This window comes from Hipposideros armiger, unplaced genomic scaffold (genome assembly GCF_001890085.2).
Source record: "Hipposideros armiger isolate ML-2016 unplaced genomic scaffold, ASM189008v1 scaffold_32, whole genome shotgun sequence".
NCBI lineage: Eukaryota > Metazoa > Chordata > Mammalia > Chiroptera > Hipposideridae > Hipposideros > Hipposideros armiger.
Window position 1 is genome coordinate 4093366 of NW_017731382.1, and position 16808 is coordinate 4110173.

The following is a 16808-nucleotide window of genomic DNA, read 5'->3' on the forward strand; positions in this document are numbered from 1 at the left end:
TAAAATTCAAATTCTCCAGGGTTCTTTTAGAAATTCCAAGTTTCTCTGTAAGAAATTAAATTTATTTTGCAAAATGAACCTGGATAATATCATTTGGCTGGGGTGTTTGGCAGTCGAGCAGTGGACCTTGCCAACTAGATCATCTTTTTTGTTTGAGAGTTGGTTAGGCAAGTTTCCAAGGTTACAACTGACAACCAAATATCCGATCCCTAAAGACTGATAATACCATGAAAAATAATGCGAAAGGCATTTTTGCATGATTTTTATTTTGTTTTGTTTCCAACCACTCCATTCTTGTCAGCAATATTGTTCTTTTTTTTTTTGTGGTGAAAATATTTGGAAAATATAACAAGCCTTCAAAAAGCTATCACCACAAATCACTTGCAGAACAAATTAGTTCACATAAATTGTATTTTTTATTCAAAGTGAGTTGCTGATATCACTCTTCGAATGTATAAGCTTTCAAACGTGGCTGCAGAGAACAAAAGCCGTCTTGAGCCCTCCGCAGGCCGAGACGCATCTGGATTTGGGGTGTTTCTGGAGGAGCCCCCCTTCCTTCCCGTGGAGGCCCGATGGAAGCAGACCTGGGGTGCCTTGTCTGACGCATGCCTGCTTTGGTCAGAGTCAGAAGCTTCCTTCCCTGCAGCCCCGTGGCCCCTGGTCCTTGGAGGGGGACTCTGCTTGGGCACCCAGTCGCGGAGCCCATTGGACAGATTTCTTTTTAGCTGGGAGGTGACGCTGTTGAAAACAAAGTGTGTCCCCTCTTTGGGCATTTGGGTAGAGAGCAGATTTCATTCTTAGGAAAAGAAGGCCGCCTGTGCCTCACAGGGCTCCCTGAAGCTGGCATGTGTGAGGAACGCCCCGCACGCCGGGGGCGCTGACGTGGGCTGTGAGGCGCCCAGCCGTGAGGGAAGCAGCACATCGGGCTGCTCTCACGCCCTTACGTTTGGGGCTCTTTGCAGCCATATGGTGTTAATGTGGCGTCCATATGTACATCAACACGCGTTCTCGGAACAGGGCTGTTCTGAGGGGTGTTACTTCTCCTCCGAGGAAATGGACGGCCTCCCTCCCTACACAAAGCGTGCGTCTCTGTGTTAGACTTCCTTTCTGGTTGGAAGTTACAGCCAGCTGACTCTGATGCCAGCAAGCCCCGCGGGCACGTGGGTGGGAGCATCGGAGACAGCCCCAGACGGGCGCTGGCATGTTTAAGTGGCACTATGCAGAACAAATTACACCCCGGTTTCTTACATGTACGCTTCTTGTTTTGTGAAGTCTTTTTAGATATGCCAGGCGGTGTTAGTGACGCCGTCCTTCCTGCATTCAGGAGGCTTGGTTCAGATCTGTCTCCTGCCATTTAGCAACGGAATTGTGAGCTTCATTTGCTTGTTTATTTCTCCTTCCAAACGGTGAGCTTCTTAAACACAGGTGTCTTTCCACCATCGGCATCCAAGCACAGTGCCAGGCCCAGAGTTGGCACCGAATGAATGTTCGTGGTTGAGGGCATGGCTCGGCAGACACTGGAGGCGCCGTATCCCGTAATTACACCCAGACAGCACTAGCGGGCCACCAGGGACCAATTCCAGCTCCCCCTGCTTGCAGGAGGGCCTTTCGCATTCTGAGATTACAACTAATTGTCAGACGCCCAATTTCCTCTCCCAACACGTTTTCACATTAAGGCCTGCTCATTTTTTGTCTTCATTCCAGTTTTTAAGCTCATTTTTTATCTATGCATTTCTTTAAAAAGAATGTTGTGGTTTCGTGCTATGAAGAATAGTTGGCTCTAGCAACTTAGCGAAGATTGTCATTCCATACAAGTGGTTCCCAGGCCACAAGAATATCAGTTCTTGTCACTTGGTGTGCGGACTTTTAATGGTTCTGGATTTGTTTTATACCCGTGGCAGTAAGGTCATGTGGGTGTGCAGACGGCAAGGGGTGAGTGGACAAGCTGGACACAGGAGCCCGGCGTCATGTATCGTGGCTGTCACTCTGTGCAGCTCCGCCAAGCATCAGATCAGAAGTTAAGTGTCCTCTGAGCTTGGATGATACAAACCCTTTCCTCACTTGTGTTGTGGGGACAGTCCCCCATCCCCCCACCCAGATGGTTTTCTCTCCCCACTTGTCTGCTGTGTGCAGACTCCAAAGCGGATGAGAGGCGAGGGGGGGGAGGGGCTGCTAACCCAGTACCTTTTTCTGTTGTCAAAGGGCATTGTCGTCAAGAGACAGGAAGTCCCCCCTCCCTTTCTCCCTTCCCTCCTGCCTTCTTCCCTTTCTTTTCCTTTTTCTTGGGGGAGTGGGAGAGTTCTTCAACATTTGGGGGCAGTAATTTTTCATTTTGTTTTAATTTCAAACTTGTACAAAACTTATGGGATTGAACTCCTGTATACCCTTGCTCCTTAGTTTATAGTTAGTGCCATTTGTTTTCTCATAGTCTCTCTCTTCACACATGTGCGCATGTGCACACACACGTGGATATATACAGACACATATGTATATATATTTTTCGGAGCCATTTGAGAGTAAATTGGAGACATTGTGCCCTTTACTCCTAAATACTTCAGTGCATTTTTCCTAAAAACAAGGAAGTTTCTTAAACAACCATAGCACATTGATCAAAATCAGGAAATTTAACACTGATACAATGCTACTACCACATCCACAGTTCATATTCAAATGTCATTTGTCCAGGACCCAGTCTAGGATCACACGTGGCACTGAGTTGTCACATTTCTTTGGTCTTCTTTAATCTGGAACAGATGCTGAGTCTGTCTTTGAATTTTGTAATGTTAACATGTGGGAGGGGTGCAGACCAGCTCTCTGGTAGAATGTCTCACCGTCTGGGTTTGTCTGATGTTTCCTCCTGATTAGACTCAGGCCCTGCATTTCTGGCAGGATGTCATGGAAGTGACACTGTGTTCTCATGTGTCACGTCAGGAGGCCCAAGACTTCAGTGTGCCCTGCTATTGGTGATGTTAACTCTGGTGACTTTGTGGATAGAGGTGGCTTCTGACAAGTTTTCCCAATGTACTGCTTTCTACCCTGGAAGTAATAAGGGGCGTTACTTTCAAACTGTGTAAGCATGCTTTTCATCACACTGGCACCCACTAGTATTAGCATCCATTGATGGCTCTAGTTGACATTCTGTTCTGAAGAGTATTCCCTTCTCTGTTATTTGCTACCGTTTTGTTGAGGATTTTCACATCTATATTCACGAGGACTATTGTAGGCAATTTTCTTTTCCTATTATGTTTTTGTCAGGCTTTAGAATCAGGGTTATTGTGGCCTCAAAAATTGAGTTGGAAAGTATTCCTATTCCTTGTTCTTCTATTTTCTGAAAGATTTTGTTCAAAATTGATGTTATTTTCCCTTAAATATTTGTTAGAATTCACCAGTAAAATCTCTGGTCCTAGGGTTTTCTTTGTGAGATGGTTTTTGATAACAAATTCGATTCACATATGGGACTATTGAGATTTGTTATTTCATCTGTGTATTGGATAAGTGTGCATTTTAGGGCATTTATTAATTTCATCTATGTTGTTAAATTTATTGGGATAAAGTTGTTCACAATATTCCCTTATCCCTTTAATACCTATAAGGTCTGTAGTGTTATTCCTTTCATTTATGATATTGGTAATTTGTGTTTTTTCTCTTAATTTTTTTTTTCTTGATCAGTCTTGCTAGGGATTGATCAATTTTATTAATATTTTCAAAGAATCAGTTTTTCGCTTTGTCAATTTTTTTATTGCTTGTTTTCTTTTCAGTTGATTTCTACTGTTTATTATTTCCTTCCTTCTAATTACTTGAGTTCAATTTGCTTGTATTTTTGTAGCTTCTTAAGGAGAAAACAGTATTTTTTAAGGCTACCTTCTTTTCCATTTTAAGCATTTAAAGCTACACATTTAATGTTTAAATCTTTGTGATGTATTGACCCCTTTTTTAAGAAATGACTTTTTAAAACTCTCTCATAGTAATATGTACCTTGTAGTCTGCTGTGATATTACCATCATTGCTCCAGCATTCTTACACTTAACCATTTGTCATAGTATATTTGTTTATATTGGTTTATTCTCAACCTTACATGTTTTACATTTAAAGTATTCCTGCTTTTGTTAGCGTATAGTTGGGTCTTGCTTTTATATCCAATCTGACAGTTTCTAAAGCCTTTTCATTGGAGTGTTTAGTCCATTTATGTTTAATGTAATTATTGATTATATTTGGATTTAATTCTGCAACTTGTTATTTGTTTTCCATTTATCTCATCTGTTTTCGTTCCTCTGTTAATTCTTTTCTGCCTTCTTTTGGGCTAATTGAGTATTTTTGTAGTACTGCATTTTAATTCCTCTACTGAGGATTTTCAAAAAATATAGCACCTTGTAATAATGTAGTTCCACTCAACCCCTCTCTTCCTTTTGCTGTTTTCATACATATATTATGACACATACATTACATTATGAACCTGATAATATGGTATTATAATTTTTTATTTAAACAATTGTGTCATTTGAAGAAATTGCAAAAAGAGAAAAAATATAACCTTTTAATTTAATTTAATTTTATTTTTTTAATTGGGGAATTGGGGGAGGGGAACAGTGTTGGGGAATTGGGGAAGGGGACCAGCCAAGTTGTTCTTCAGTCTTCGTTGTGGAGGGCGCCAGTCGCCATCTGGCTTCCTGTTGGCAGCTCGTGGCCTCTAAGCTCAAGATGCTGTGTTCAATCTTAGTTGCAGGTGGGCATAGCCACCATCCCATGCGGGAGTCAAACCAGCAGCCTTGTTGTTAAGAGCGCTTGCTCTATCCACTGAGCCATCTGGGTGGCAGCTCAGCTCAAGGTGCCAAGTTCAGTCTTAGTTGAGGGTGGGCGTAGCCCACCATCAAACAGGCAATCTTGTTGTTACACCAGCTGAGCCATCCTGCCACCTGTTGGCAGCTCAGCAACAGCTCAGCTTGGGCACAGCGTCACTGGCCCATGTGAGAATTGAACCGGCAGACCTGTTGCTCAGAGCTTGCACTCTTAAGCCAACTCTTAACCAACTGAGCCACTCGGCCGGCCCAATATAACCTTTTTACCCACATTTTTTACCAGTTTTTGTTGCACTTTCTTCCTTTTCTGGATCTAAGTTTCCATCTGATACCATTTCCCTTCAACCTGAAGAACTTCCCCCAGTACTTTTTTTCAGTTTGGTTGGCTGATAATGAGATCTCTCCATTTTTATCTGGAAATGTCTTTGTTTTCCTTTATTCTTGAACAGTAGTTTTACTGGATATAGAAATGTGGGTTGACGGTTTGCTTTTGTTTTTTCTTACAGCACTTTAAAGATATTATCCTGTTCTCTTCTGGAGAAGTCAGCTGTCATTCATACTATTTATATTCCTATATATGAAGCATCCTTTATTTCTCTGGCTGCTCAGATTTTTCTCTTTATCTCAGCAAATTGTGTACACAGATTTTGGACCTTACTTGCAAATCTATCCCATTGCATTTCATTTTTTAAGGATAGCCTCCCCTCCATTTTCTGCCTTTTGTTTGCTCTCCAATGGTTGTTTATTATATTTTCTCATGATTCAGTAATTGTTATGTGCAGGAGGGGTAAGTCTGACCAAGTTACCCTGTTATTACCAGAAGTCTTGATTCCTTTTTATTGTTTCCATTTCTTTGATGAGATTTCCTATCCGCTCATTCATTATGGCTGTACTTTCCTTTAGCTTTTGTGCATATTTACAGTAGCTGTTTTAAAGCCCTTTTGAAGTCTGCTAATTTTAACACCTGTGTCTTCCTTGGATTTGTTTCTACTGATACTTATCTTGAATGTAGGTCACATTTTGCCATTTCTTCTCATGTCTGTGATTTTTTTGTTGTCTATTATATCTTCTTGATGAAACATTGTAGAAACTCTGGATTCTGTTATTTTCAGCTGAAGAATGTTGATTTTGTTCTGGCAGATTCTGTTTTCCCCGGCAGTAGTCAGCAGCTGAAACCACTCAGCTCCTTTTACCTTCAAGCTGCTACATTTCTGTACGAACCTCATCATCTCCTCTGTACATGCACCGTTCCGAGATCAGCCAAGGATTAGAGCAGGATTTAATCACAGACTTGGGGGCTGTCCCTTTTTTAGCTCCCTCATTCCTTTCTTCCCAAGATCTCCACTCTCGCTTGCCAGCTGCCCTGGCAACCTTAGTCTCTTAAACCAGTAATACTGCATGTAACTTGCTTGATGTCCAGCTACCCTGCATAGCCATGCAGAATGGAGGGTGCCTCTAGGCAGAAAAGAAATAGCGACCCATTGTCGTTCTCTTCTCTCAAGGGTCTGCTCTCCTTTAGTTTCCACCAGCATTTGACCACTCTCCAGTGCCTGCGGTCAGTTTTTCTACTTTGTCCAGCTGTTACTGTACGTCCTACCTCACCACTATTTGGTTTGGGCCATATTACTTAAGCTCTTTGAGTGACAGTTTCCTCATCTGGAAAAATGAGGATAAATACTATGTGTGTTATAGGGTTTTGGGAAGGCAAAATGAGTTAATGCACATAAATTGTTCATTTGTGTATTGGGCACACGGCGGGTACCTGGCACAGGTAACCCTTGAGCTTCAGACAAACCCCTACCTGAGTGAAACTTGAGAAATATTTGGCCTTGTAATGATCATATAACTTCACAAAGCTCAAAAGAAAATGTTCTCTGTTTTTGCTTCTTGGGTATCTTGGCAATATTTTGAGTAGTCGCTTTTGGAATCAAGTTAGTCAGATGTGAGACACATGCTCTGGGATTTCCAGTGACCCTGATTTTCTTCTTATTTGCAGATCATCTGCAAACTGGCATCCGTGCTAAGCAAGAGCACAGTGGAACGCCTGCTGCTCCCTCGATTCTGTGAATTGTGTGGTGACGGGAAGCTCTTTCTAGTTCGGAAGGTGGGAACACAGAGTTTCAAAACTCAAAACATTCAAAATGGATTCCTGTAAAGTTTCTGACTTCCTCAGTAGACACAGTCTGGAAAGTAAATGTGGCCAGTGTGACCTGTGTCAGGAAAACATCTGAACAATGTTGTCAGTTTTCACTGCAATTAGGGAAAACGCAGAGCGACCTGGAGACAAGATTGTGTGGGAGGAAACCTGTGGCTCTCGGGCACAGGGGGACGGGTGAGGGGACCTTGCTGGCTGTGGTTAGGTGCCATTGGCCAGACCTGCAAGGTCTTTCGTGATGTGGGGTGATTTGCTCCAGAAGCCACGTATCTTTTCTGTACCTCCGAACTCCAACCCGCCCCCGCCCTTTTAGTCGCTTGGCACTTGGTTGTCAGATGCTTCCCTTTGAAGGCCGGTGCTGCCCCCCCCCCCGAACAGCCTCATCTCCCACCTGCTGCGGAAGGAGCCCTCTAACCTCTGGCCTCCCCTCGTGGTGCGTCAGCAAAAAGAGAGGCCTCATTTACCACACAGAGAACATTAAGGGTCTCTTTCGCTCTATCACTAACCAAATGCATTATGTGCTGAGATCAATTAGGAGCCAGAAAGTCCTAGAACTGTAGACTCTTGTAAATCTCCTGTTTGCCGTGTGTCAGAGGCACCTGGGTGGTGCTGTGTGGGCGATGGGCTTGGGAAGTGCTTGTTAGCTGCCTGGCTAGAGGAATAATTGCTCTCAAGGCTCCTGCTTGTTCGTTTTCACAATTTGCGAAGACAAAAAGAGTGCTGAGAATAATGGATATGCCTTTTGCCTTTTTAAGGTCTGTGCTACAAATTTTGGTGATGTTTGCCACGCCGTTGGACAGGAAGCCACTGAGAAATTTTTGGTAGGTGAAGTTTGCCGCTCGTCATCGCTGGTGCTCTCGTGAGGACGCTTTTAAAATCAGTTGTCAAGTTTTGTGTTCATGAGTCTGTTGCTTTGGAATGGCAGCTCAATTTTGCGTTCATTAGCATCAAATTTCTTGCCTTCTGAAGCTCACGTTTTTCATGAGCATGAGGCAGCGGGACAGTGGAATGAAGCGGAAGCGACCCGAGTCCTCCTCCTGTGGACTTCTGCTGTCGCTTCCCCACCGGTCACTTTGTCCCAGCCTCTTCTGTGTAAGCCACTCTCTCCAACCCTTCTCGACTGCTCTTTCTAGAACCCGGCTCTACCACCACATGCCTGGCCTTCAAAGCTGGTGGGATTGTTTCTTGGTTTCCAGGCTAACAACCAGACCCTTATTGGGTCTTTAAAGTCCCTTCAGAAGCAACCTCCCTGCCACACCTCCAGCCACCTCCCTTGGGCCTCAGCGCTCACTGCGCTGGCCTGAGAGGGTCTACCCTTTGGCCATATATCTGAATGATTGCGAGGGCAGGGCCTAGGAGTCTGCAATTTTGGTAAATTCCCTCGCGATTCTGAGGCCCAGCAGGGGAGAGCACCACCTCCTCGCCAGCAGGTGACTCTTGGCTCCCTTGAGGCGCTCTGCTCCGGCACACCTTCACGCTCTGCTCACGACGGCCCCTCCCTCCAGTGCGGACCCTGCTCACACGTCAGACCCAGCTTGTCTAGACTCACCGACCCACTGTGCCAGTGCGGACCCCGTTCTCCATTTCCCCATGCCCACGACAGCTGTCCAGAGTACTTGGATGTCCCTCACCACACCTCACTCTCATCTGGCTGATGTGGGTTCTTCATGCCATCATGTTCACCTTACCTGCCTGGCGCCTAGAGAGTGACGCTCAGTCCACGCCTGCCAATTGCATTTGACAGGATGTACTACCTAAGTGGTTGGAGCTCAACCTCAGGAAATACAATTAATTTGATTTTGAAATTTAAGTTCAGAAGCGCATTTTATTTTATTTCAATATAAGCCATGTCAACATAGTTCTAACCCCAAATAATTTTTAGTGGGCTGTCGCTTTGAATATACAGTCAGTGTTTTCTTCCACTTAACGTATGTGAATGAAGACCAGCAGTGACCAGCGTACTAATCTTTCTGTAGCTGGATAGTCCCATGGTCACATACTCCCACTTGTGGGCATTTGGGCTGATAGTTTTACATTAGGACATTAAAAACAAAGCCTTATTTTTAAAGGATACATTTTAAAAGCGGATCTAACCATGTGCTTTATACAGATATAAAATGAAGATGTGGGAACAATTTTATGTAACTTATTAATGAGGGAACCAGTAAGATATGATAAGAATCAACTTAACGGAGAGATCTGAGTATCCCATTTATGTTAGACCAAGGAATCCCAAAGGAAGCTTACAAATGGGTTCAAAGCTGGTGGTGTCCAGGATGATAATGTTTGCATTTCTGTGGACAGGAATCATTTGCATTATTGTCAGTTTTGAGCAATTTACCTTCTGGCACTAAAATGCCCTAGTCAGAGACCATGAGACCTGGATGGGTGAGCTCACTGGGATACCCACTAAATTTTAAAGTCATTCACAGTATTTCTCTATAATCACAGTAACGAGTCCCAGTCATTCTGCCTTTTGGGTTTTTTCCTCTATTATCTTGTTCAATTTAACCAAGTCATTTAGTAGAATTAAGGTAAAGGAAATGTTGCATTATTCCACTTGTCATAATTTCTATTTGTTTCAAATGATTCCTTTTAGACTAGTCATTTATGGGTTTGCCTTAACTACATCATTAAACAGGCTCTGCCCTTCCTCAGGGTAAGCAGATGTGAATAGCACGATTTTATTTGCTTTGGTAGATCCCAAAGTTTTTTGAGCTTTGCTCGGATAACGTCTGGGGGATGCGGAAAGCCTGTGCAGAGTGCTTCATGGCGGTGTCCTACAACACGTCCCCTGAGGTCCGCAGAAGCAAGCTCTCCCCGCTCTTCATCAGACTGGTCAGCGACCCCTGTCGGTGGGTAAGTGCAGGCAGCCCAGCCCCCGCGAGTCACAGCCCCACATCAGCTCCTGGACTTGGGACTCTGTTTTGTCTCTTCCGTCACTGACCGGCATGTTCAGACCTTGTGAGGATCAGGGTCTCAGCGCATAGTAAGTATGGCGCATAGTAAGACAGTGGCACGCACCTTAACATTTGTAGTGAGTGAATAGCATAGAAATGAGAGTTGGGTAGGAGAACATCAAACTGGATTGTTGCCTTTTCTGTTACGATCATAAACATGCCAGTAATGATCAGTGAGGTATTCAGATGCTTTCGAAAGTCTGGAATTGTTTGATGTGGAGTTAATACTCTGGAGGACTGAAAACTACATGATGGCGCTCAATTTTTCCTTATTTCCTGTTGAAAAATAGTTTCTTTGGAATTTAGGGAATGCCTTAGAGAGTAGTCAACCTGCTTAGACATAATTTGACGGACAGTGAAGGGCGCGGGGAGCTGCCAACCGCTGAGCCCGGGGTCAAGCCTGGCGGACGCCGAGCTCACGGGCTGTTCTCTCTGGTTTCAGGTGCGCCAGGCTGCCTTCCAGTCCTTGGGACCTTTCATTTCCACCTTTGCAAACCCCTCCCGGGCTGGCCTCTACATTCGAGAAGACGGCACCTTGAGCATCCGGCCTCTGGCTCAGGGCGCCAAGTCTGATTCCACCTGCGGGTCACCCGGTGCCGGCAGCTGTGGTGACACTCCCTCAGCCCGGTAAGCTCCAACCTGCATAATTACCAGCATCCCCGCTTCACCTCGAGGTCCACCTGAAATGCTAGCAATTATCTTGTCTGGAGTTTTAGTAACAGTGACCTTCTGGGCAAGATGGAATATTAGAGCTTTAATTATGTAAAGAAGCAAAAAGTAATTGCAATAATGATTTTGAAACATGACTACTGGGTTATAAATAATGAAGCTACTGTGTCTCCTAAATTTAGATAAAATATTCATTGAGAGTAGTGATTAAATAACCGATAAAGAAAATTTTCTCTTACTTTTTGATTAATGAAGTTCTTTGGATAATTTACATAGGGAAAATGTGAAGTCTCCCAAATATACTTTTGTGCCATAGGATATTACATGCACATAACGGTGACATTCCTGACCCACCATTAGTAGAGCCTACACTGCTTTTCTAGTAAGTTCTAGAGATCGGTCTTGGGTTTTTTAATCTCTTTTCTCTGAGGATGATGGGTATGCACTAACCAGGCCAATGGAGGTAGTTCACAAGCCTCTCTCCATTGTTGATATTCTACGGGAGCTTGAGAGGCGGTGATTCCCATCCCACCCGGTACCAGTCCTTTCCAGGTTGGTACGTCCTTCTCTGCATCCTTCTCCACCAGGACTCATTGAGTCCCTGCTCGATGTCAGGCCCGTGTGCAGCATCTTCCTCATCAAGACTTTCCAGCTGGGTAGCCACCAGCCCGCACTTACCAGCTCCGGCCCCTTTTAGTTTCTGGTGCCTGCCCAGGTGGAGGCACTAACGGGCCGTCAGTGCAGGTAATGTTGCTGCAGGAGCCCGGGCTCATTCACCACCTGAGTATAAAGGAGGGATTGGCTCACGTTGCGTGTGGCATTTTCAAGGCATATCGTACTCCTGGGGGCGCAGAGGGGCCGATTGGACCTCCTCTACTCTCGTGAGGTTATTACCTCTGGCACTGGAGACACACGGGCCAGGTGGCCAGGTAGGGAGGAGGAGTGGGCTTTTGAGGATGAGCTGTTTTCCCATTGTACTTCCAGTCTATTATACGGTACTAAAAGTTTGCCTCCCTCCTAGCTCACCAAAGCCGGTGCAGATAGAGCCGGCTCTGCCCGGGGACGCCAGCAGTTTCCCGTGTGTCAGGAGCTCCTGTCATGGCCCAACGGAAAACTCAATGGAAGCCCCTGCGTCGGCCGGGACTGAGTTGGCCGGGCTTTCCCCAGAGGCCGGGGATATTAACAACCTCCCCATCAACAGCCACCCTGGACCCGGATCCCGGGCCTGCGCAGGGAGTCCTGAGGACAGATTCAGTAACTTCCTTTATTGGCGAACTCCTCTCCCTGACATCAGCAAGGACTTAGAGCTGCTTCTGAGTGAGGCCGGGCTACAGGAGGAAGCCTGCGGCCGACCTGAGACCATGCACAACAGCTGTGTGGCCCGCAGCGAGATTCAAAAAGTCCTCGACAGTTTGCAGGAGCATCTGATGAGCGACCCGGATGTTCGAGGTAAGCACCGTCATGGTCACTGCAGAGCAGACAGGTGCTCCTGGGTGGTGTCTGTCGGCCCGGCAGTGCTGCGTACATGCACATGCTTCCCTTTGTTTGCCTCGTGCACGTGCTGAGGCCAGACCCTCAGGGTGTCTCTGTGCAGGTACCTGCAAGGGTTTTGCCCCTTGTTTTGCAGCCGAGCAGGTGTGAAGTTGGTTCTGATACAAAAACAGACAGCTCTTGGGCTTTGTCCCAGTGGAAATTGCATTAGCTCCTCGGACACTGTTTGAAACCCTCCACCATGTTGTAACGCCTTTCTAGTCATGAGCTGCTGAGGACGCTGCTCCTTTTGGAGCCTGTTAACTAGACCCTTAGCTGAATGAACCTGAAGGTTTTGGTCTTTCCGCAGCCAGGCAAAGTACATCTTCTTCTTTGGGGTATTTTTCATTTTATGACTAGTGCGCCCACTGAGCGTCTGATCTGGAAGCCAGGCCCTGCAATCCATACCCATTATCACGCCTCTTCTTTCTCTAAACAATGCTCTATTTGTAGTTCTTCCTTGAGTTGGGGAAATTGGAAAAAAACAACACTTGCTTCTGTTGCCGGGTAAAGATTTGTGAAGCTTTCGGGAAAGGAAATGTGAAAATCCAGTTAGCCCTGTGATTCTTCCTTGTCTTTAAATGTATAAAGGAAATTAAGTCAATGTTCGCTGAAGGAATGAGGTTACATATTGCTTCTAACAGCTCTAGACAGAGGTCTGCTTTTGGAAAACGTATTTCGGCAGCTGCATCCGTCTCCACGGTGGGACCCAGGCTGGATGCTGGGGCTGCACGCGAGGCGCTGTGGTCTGGGGGAGGGGATGGTGTAAACAGCCACCAGCATGGGGTGTGACGGGGCTGGGGCAGGAGTGGGCATGGCGAGCTGTGGAAGCCCAGGGAAGGACGCCGGTCGTGCCTGGGGACAGAGGAAATGTCTGGGAGGAGACCTTGGCGAGCAGGTGACATTTGATGTGAGCTTTAAAGGATGGCTAGGCACCCACCGTTCAGAGAAGCGGAGGGACGGGTCTCAGAGGTTCTTTCAGTGTGTGAACTCTTGCCTGTATCTGCGTACTTCATTTCTTTATAAGAAAGCACCCACGGCTTTCTTCAGCACTCGGGGATCTGTGACTCCAACAGATTCAGAAATAAATGATGCCTTAGGTATCTGTGAGCTGGAATTGTTGCTTAGGCTGTTGGGAAGGGCCTGGGGCCTGCACTGAGGACCTTACCCTGGCTCAGGGGGGAGCCGGCTCCAAGCTCCACGCATTTTAATGAATCTTTGGGGTCTTGAATTCAACCAATAGAAGATAGAATGCAAGCAGTAGTGTGCGTGCATGTGTGTGTGCGTGTGTGTGTGTGTGTGGAGGTTGGAGACATGGAAACATGTCTGTTTTTGTAGAAAGGTATGTGAGGTATGTTAGCTTTACTGTTTGGAGGGTCTCAGACAGCTGTGCTGTGGACAGAAAGTGTGAGTGGCCTGGGGGGAGTGTTGAGCGAGCCATTTACTTGTGTGTATGTAGCTGGATTGATTTGTGTGTGTATGTGCGTGCATATGCATGCATGTGCGTGTGTGTGCGCGCGCGCGTGTGCGTGTGTGTGTGTGTGTGTGTGTGTGTGCGTGTGTGGTGGAGATGGCAGCCACCCCGCTTTATAAATGAGGGAGCCGGGCCCCTGTCACTGAGTTGGTGGCGCTCCTGGACATCGGCGTTCAGTAACACTGTGTTGTCTCACTGGGAAAAATGATGGCGTCGAACTCTGATTTCCCCAAGTGAGGTGTTTTGCACTCAGATCTGACGCACTGTGTGTGGCTGGTGCTGAGTCGGAGCGGTTAAGGTTAATGGCCCCAAGCGTCCCTGAGAGTGCGTTCTGGAAGCCCCGAGCACGGCAGCTGTAGGCACAGGTGCGGGCAAGGCGAGAGCTTCCGCAGAGCCCCCATGTGCAGGCTTCTTGTTGTGAGGGCTCCTCTGAAGCAAATCCCTACACACCAAACAAAGTGATGAAAATTCCCGAAACTTCTCTCCCTGCAGCTCAAGTCCAGGTCTTATCTGCTGCCCTGAGGGCCGTGCAGCTTGACTCTGTGAATGAGCCTGAGCACAAGCCGACAGAGGGTGTGAGCGAGGCGCCCATGTCAGCCCGCAGCCCTGCCTGTGACAGCCAGCCAGCTCTGTCAGCCGCGTCGCCACCCAGTGAGCTCTCCGTGGCCGGGGTACCTCAAAGCACAGTAAGTGTCCGCCCTCCCCACAGCCACGAGGATGTGACAGAAACCACAAAGCTGCATTCCCTCTTATTAATATAGCCTGGCAGAGATGAAGAATGGCAAATTTAATTTCATTCTTAAGGTCATGTTTTGGATAACTAGACAACCAATCAATCAGGTGATTGATAACCCTGACTGTCCTCCACAAAATCAAGGGTGGGAGACCAAAAGCTACCGTCCCTCTTCTCCAGAGATGAGAGACCTGCTTCTTTGGGCGGTTAACCAGATAAATGCTAACTGACGTTTACATCTCTGAGTCACAGTGGAAGGTGAGCTCACACAGCTTCTAGAGTTTAAAGTTGACCGAGGCTTTCGAGACTGACCGTGGCCTCCAGCCCCCGTCTTACAGGCGCCATGTTAGCTCACGGTGCCCCTGTGTGGTGCAGGCACTGTTTCTGGGGAGAGGTTGGGGACAGCCGACCGCGCCCCACTTCTCCCTGCAGCCTGGAACCAGCCCCATGAGAGCTGGGATCCCACATCCTGGGCACGGAGGAGCCCGTGGCTTGTCTCTGACTTCGAGTCTCCCCAGAAGCGCTCCGGCTTGCTTGTGGTTGGATGCCCGATGTCTTCCTGGTTCCTGCTACACTTCCACTTGGACCCTCCAGCTGGGGCCCTTCACAGGTCGCGGCGAGACTAGAGAACTAAAGTCAGGGAGGGCCCTGTGATCAGAGTCTAGGTGTGTTGGCACCTTCTTAGTTTCCTGTATATGACAGATAATCTCTTCAACATGGTCCTCTGGGGCCAGAATACCAGTTGTTTCTCCATTCACATAGTTTATAATTTGATTTTAGTGATTCAACTAACTCACCTCCCTTATCCCCTAGGTCTGCTCCAGTAAAGCAAAACAAATGACAAATTGAAAAAGCCTGAATATAAAAGAAGCTTAAGAGTTTGTTAAGGTTACCTTTGATTAGTAAGAAATGAGGTGACACCCTATTTTGCTGGTTTGTTTTGAAAAATAGGCTAGAAAAGTCATGTTGTTACCCTTGTTAAAATCCCACGTGTTAACTAGAAAGGTGCGGCCATGTTTACCTTGGTGGGAGATGTGAGAGTATCCAGGCTTCTCTGTCATACACAGAAGTGAACAAAAGAAGGACAGCTTTCCCCAGGTTGGCCCATTGAGCAGAGGGTTTTGAAGGGCCTGTATGATCAGGCCTTGGTTTGTGGTGGGGGACGTCAGGGCTCCTGAATTTGCACCTTGGCTCTTAGGCCCCAGTGGGATCGGCTGGGATGCTTCCGGTTGCAAAAGAAGGAAAAGCAAATGAAAATCTCGGGAAGATTAAACAGTGAGGAAAATGTTCTCTCGCACAGATGACACTAGAGGAGTTGAAGCTGGGGGCTGGTCACCTCCCCTTGGCGTTGACCCCATTCCATGTGTCCACTCTGCCCTCTTAGCTCGCCAGCTTAGTTCCGAAATGCCCAGTGGGAGGAGGGGGCCTCGTTTTTTTCACTTGTCTCTTGACAGCGAGATGGTTTCTTGGGGAAATGACCTCACAGTACCTTTGGGGGTTGCCTCGATGTGGGGTGGTTTACTGAAACCTTAGCTTGGTTCCGGGACTAAGTGCTATACCTAATAATTGCAATGAAGACCCTGGAATAAAATGAATCCCTGAAAGAAGAGTAATGATTTATCATTTATTAATACATGTGAGTTTATTAACTTGGAGAAATGGAGGTCTTAGGCTATCACACCATAATGCCCCTGTTTTAGCATGCCCCCTATTAAAGCAAGCGGTACATTTCAGTGGAAACCTTGGGAATTGGAGGTGCTGGTAGCGTGCCTCAGAGCCAACGAAGCATCTATCGGTGTATTAATCGACTTTCCTGGATCGTATATTGAGCTGATTTGTCAGAATCCATTAAGCTGGTAGACAGTATGACATTTCAAGTACAAGTAGGAAATCCATGTTATGGTTGGAGGAGAAGGTCAGGTCCATCTTAGTTAATGTTAATCAATGATCAGAGACCAATATGTCACTGTTGAATGTTCGTGCTCATTTTAATTGTTAACCTAATGTAAAGGTTCATCAGCAAACATTAGAAGTGTTTGCACATGTGAACATCGAGAACAGTTTTCTGAGTAAATAACCCTCTATCAGCCACATCTTTTCGCTCCAATGCAGTGGCTCTTCCCCCGCCTCTGCATCCTCTGTCCAGCCCAGCGTTGCTCCCATCTCCAGTTGCTGGGAAATGCTGGGCATACTTGCTTCACCATTTCTTGCAGACCTTACCCTGCCTTCTGGAGCCGTCCATGCCGTAAACATGTGACCGTTACTGAGGGGCCTTGCTTAACCGCACTGGGGACCCTGGGACTTGAAGAACAGTAAATGCAGGCTCAGGCTGTTAGTACTCACCAGCGTGAGTCTGTCTTCTGTAAGGGCCTCAAGCAGTCTTGAAATTTAAATGCATGAAATCCATTTAAACTGACTGACCAGCACAATATCATATGTAACTGTGCAAATGTGTTTTGTAACATCTAGAGAGGTGCCTACCATTGAGCTG

General features: G+C 46.5%; 1 protein-coding gene across 4 annotated transcripts in view; it reads left to right on the top strand.

The window, feature by feature from the left end:
- LOC109380112 (serine/threonine-protein phosphatase 4 regulatory subunit 1-like) overlaps positions 1-16808 on the top strand; it is a 65666-nt gene that overhangs the window by 38457 nt on the left and 10401 nt on the right. For all 4 annotated transcript variants that reach the window (XM_019637373.1, XM_019637374.1, XM_019637376.1 and 1 more), the window contains 6 exons: positions 6793-6900; positions 7707-7772; positions 9652-9810; positions 10354-10538; positions 11602-12029; positions 14077-14270. In XM_019637373.1, the coding sequence (XP_019492918.1) occupies positions 6793-6900; positions 7707-7772; positions 9652-9810; positions 10354-10538; positions 11602-12029; positions 14077-14270 (1140 nt within the window). The remainder of the gene's footprint in view (positions 1-6792; positions 6901-7706; positions 7773-9651; positions 9811-10353; positions 10539-11601; positions 12030-14076; positions 14271-16808) is intronic.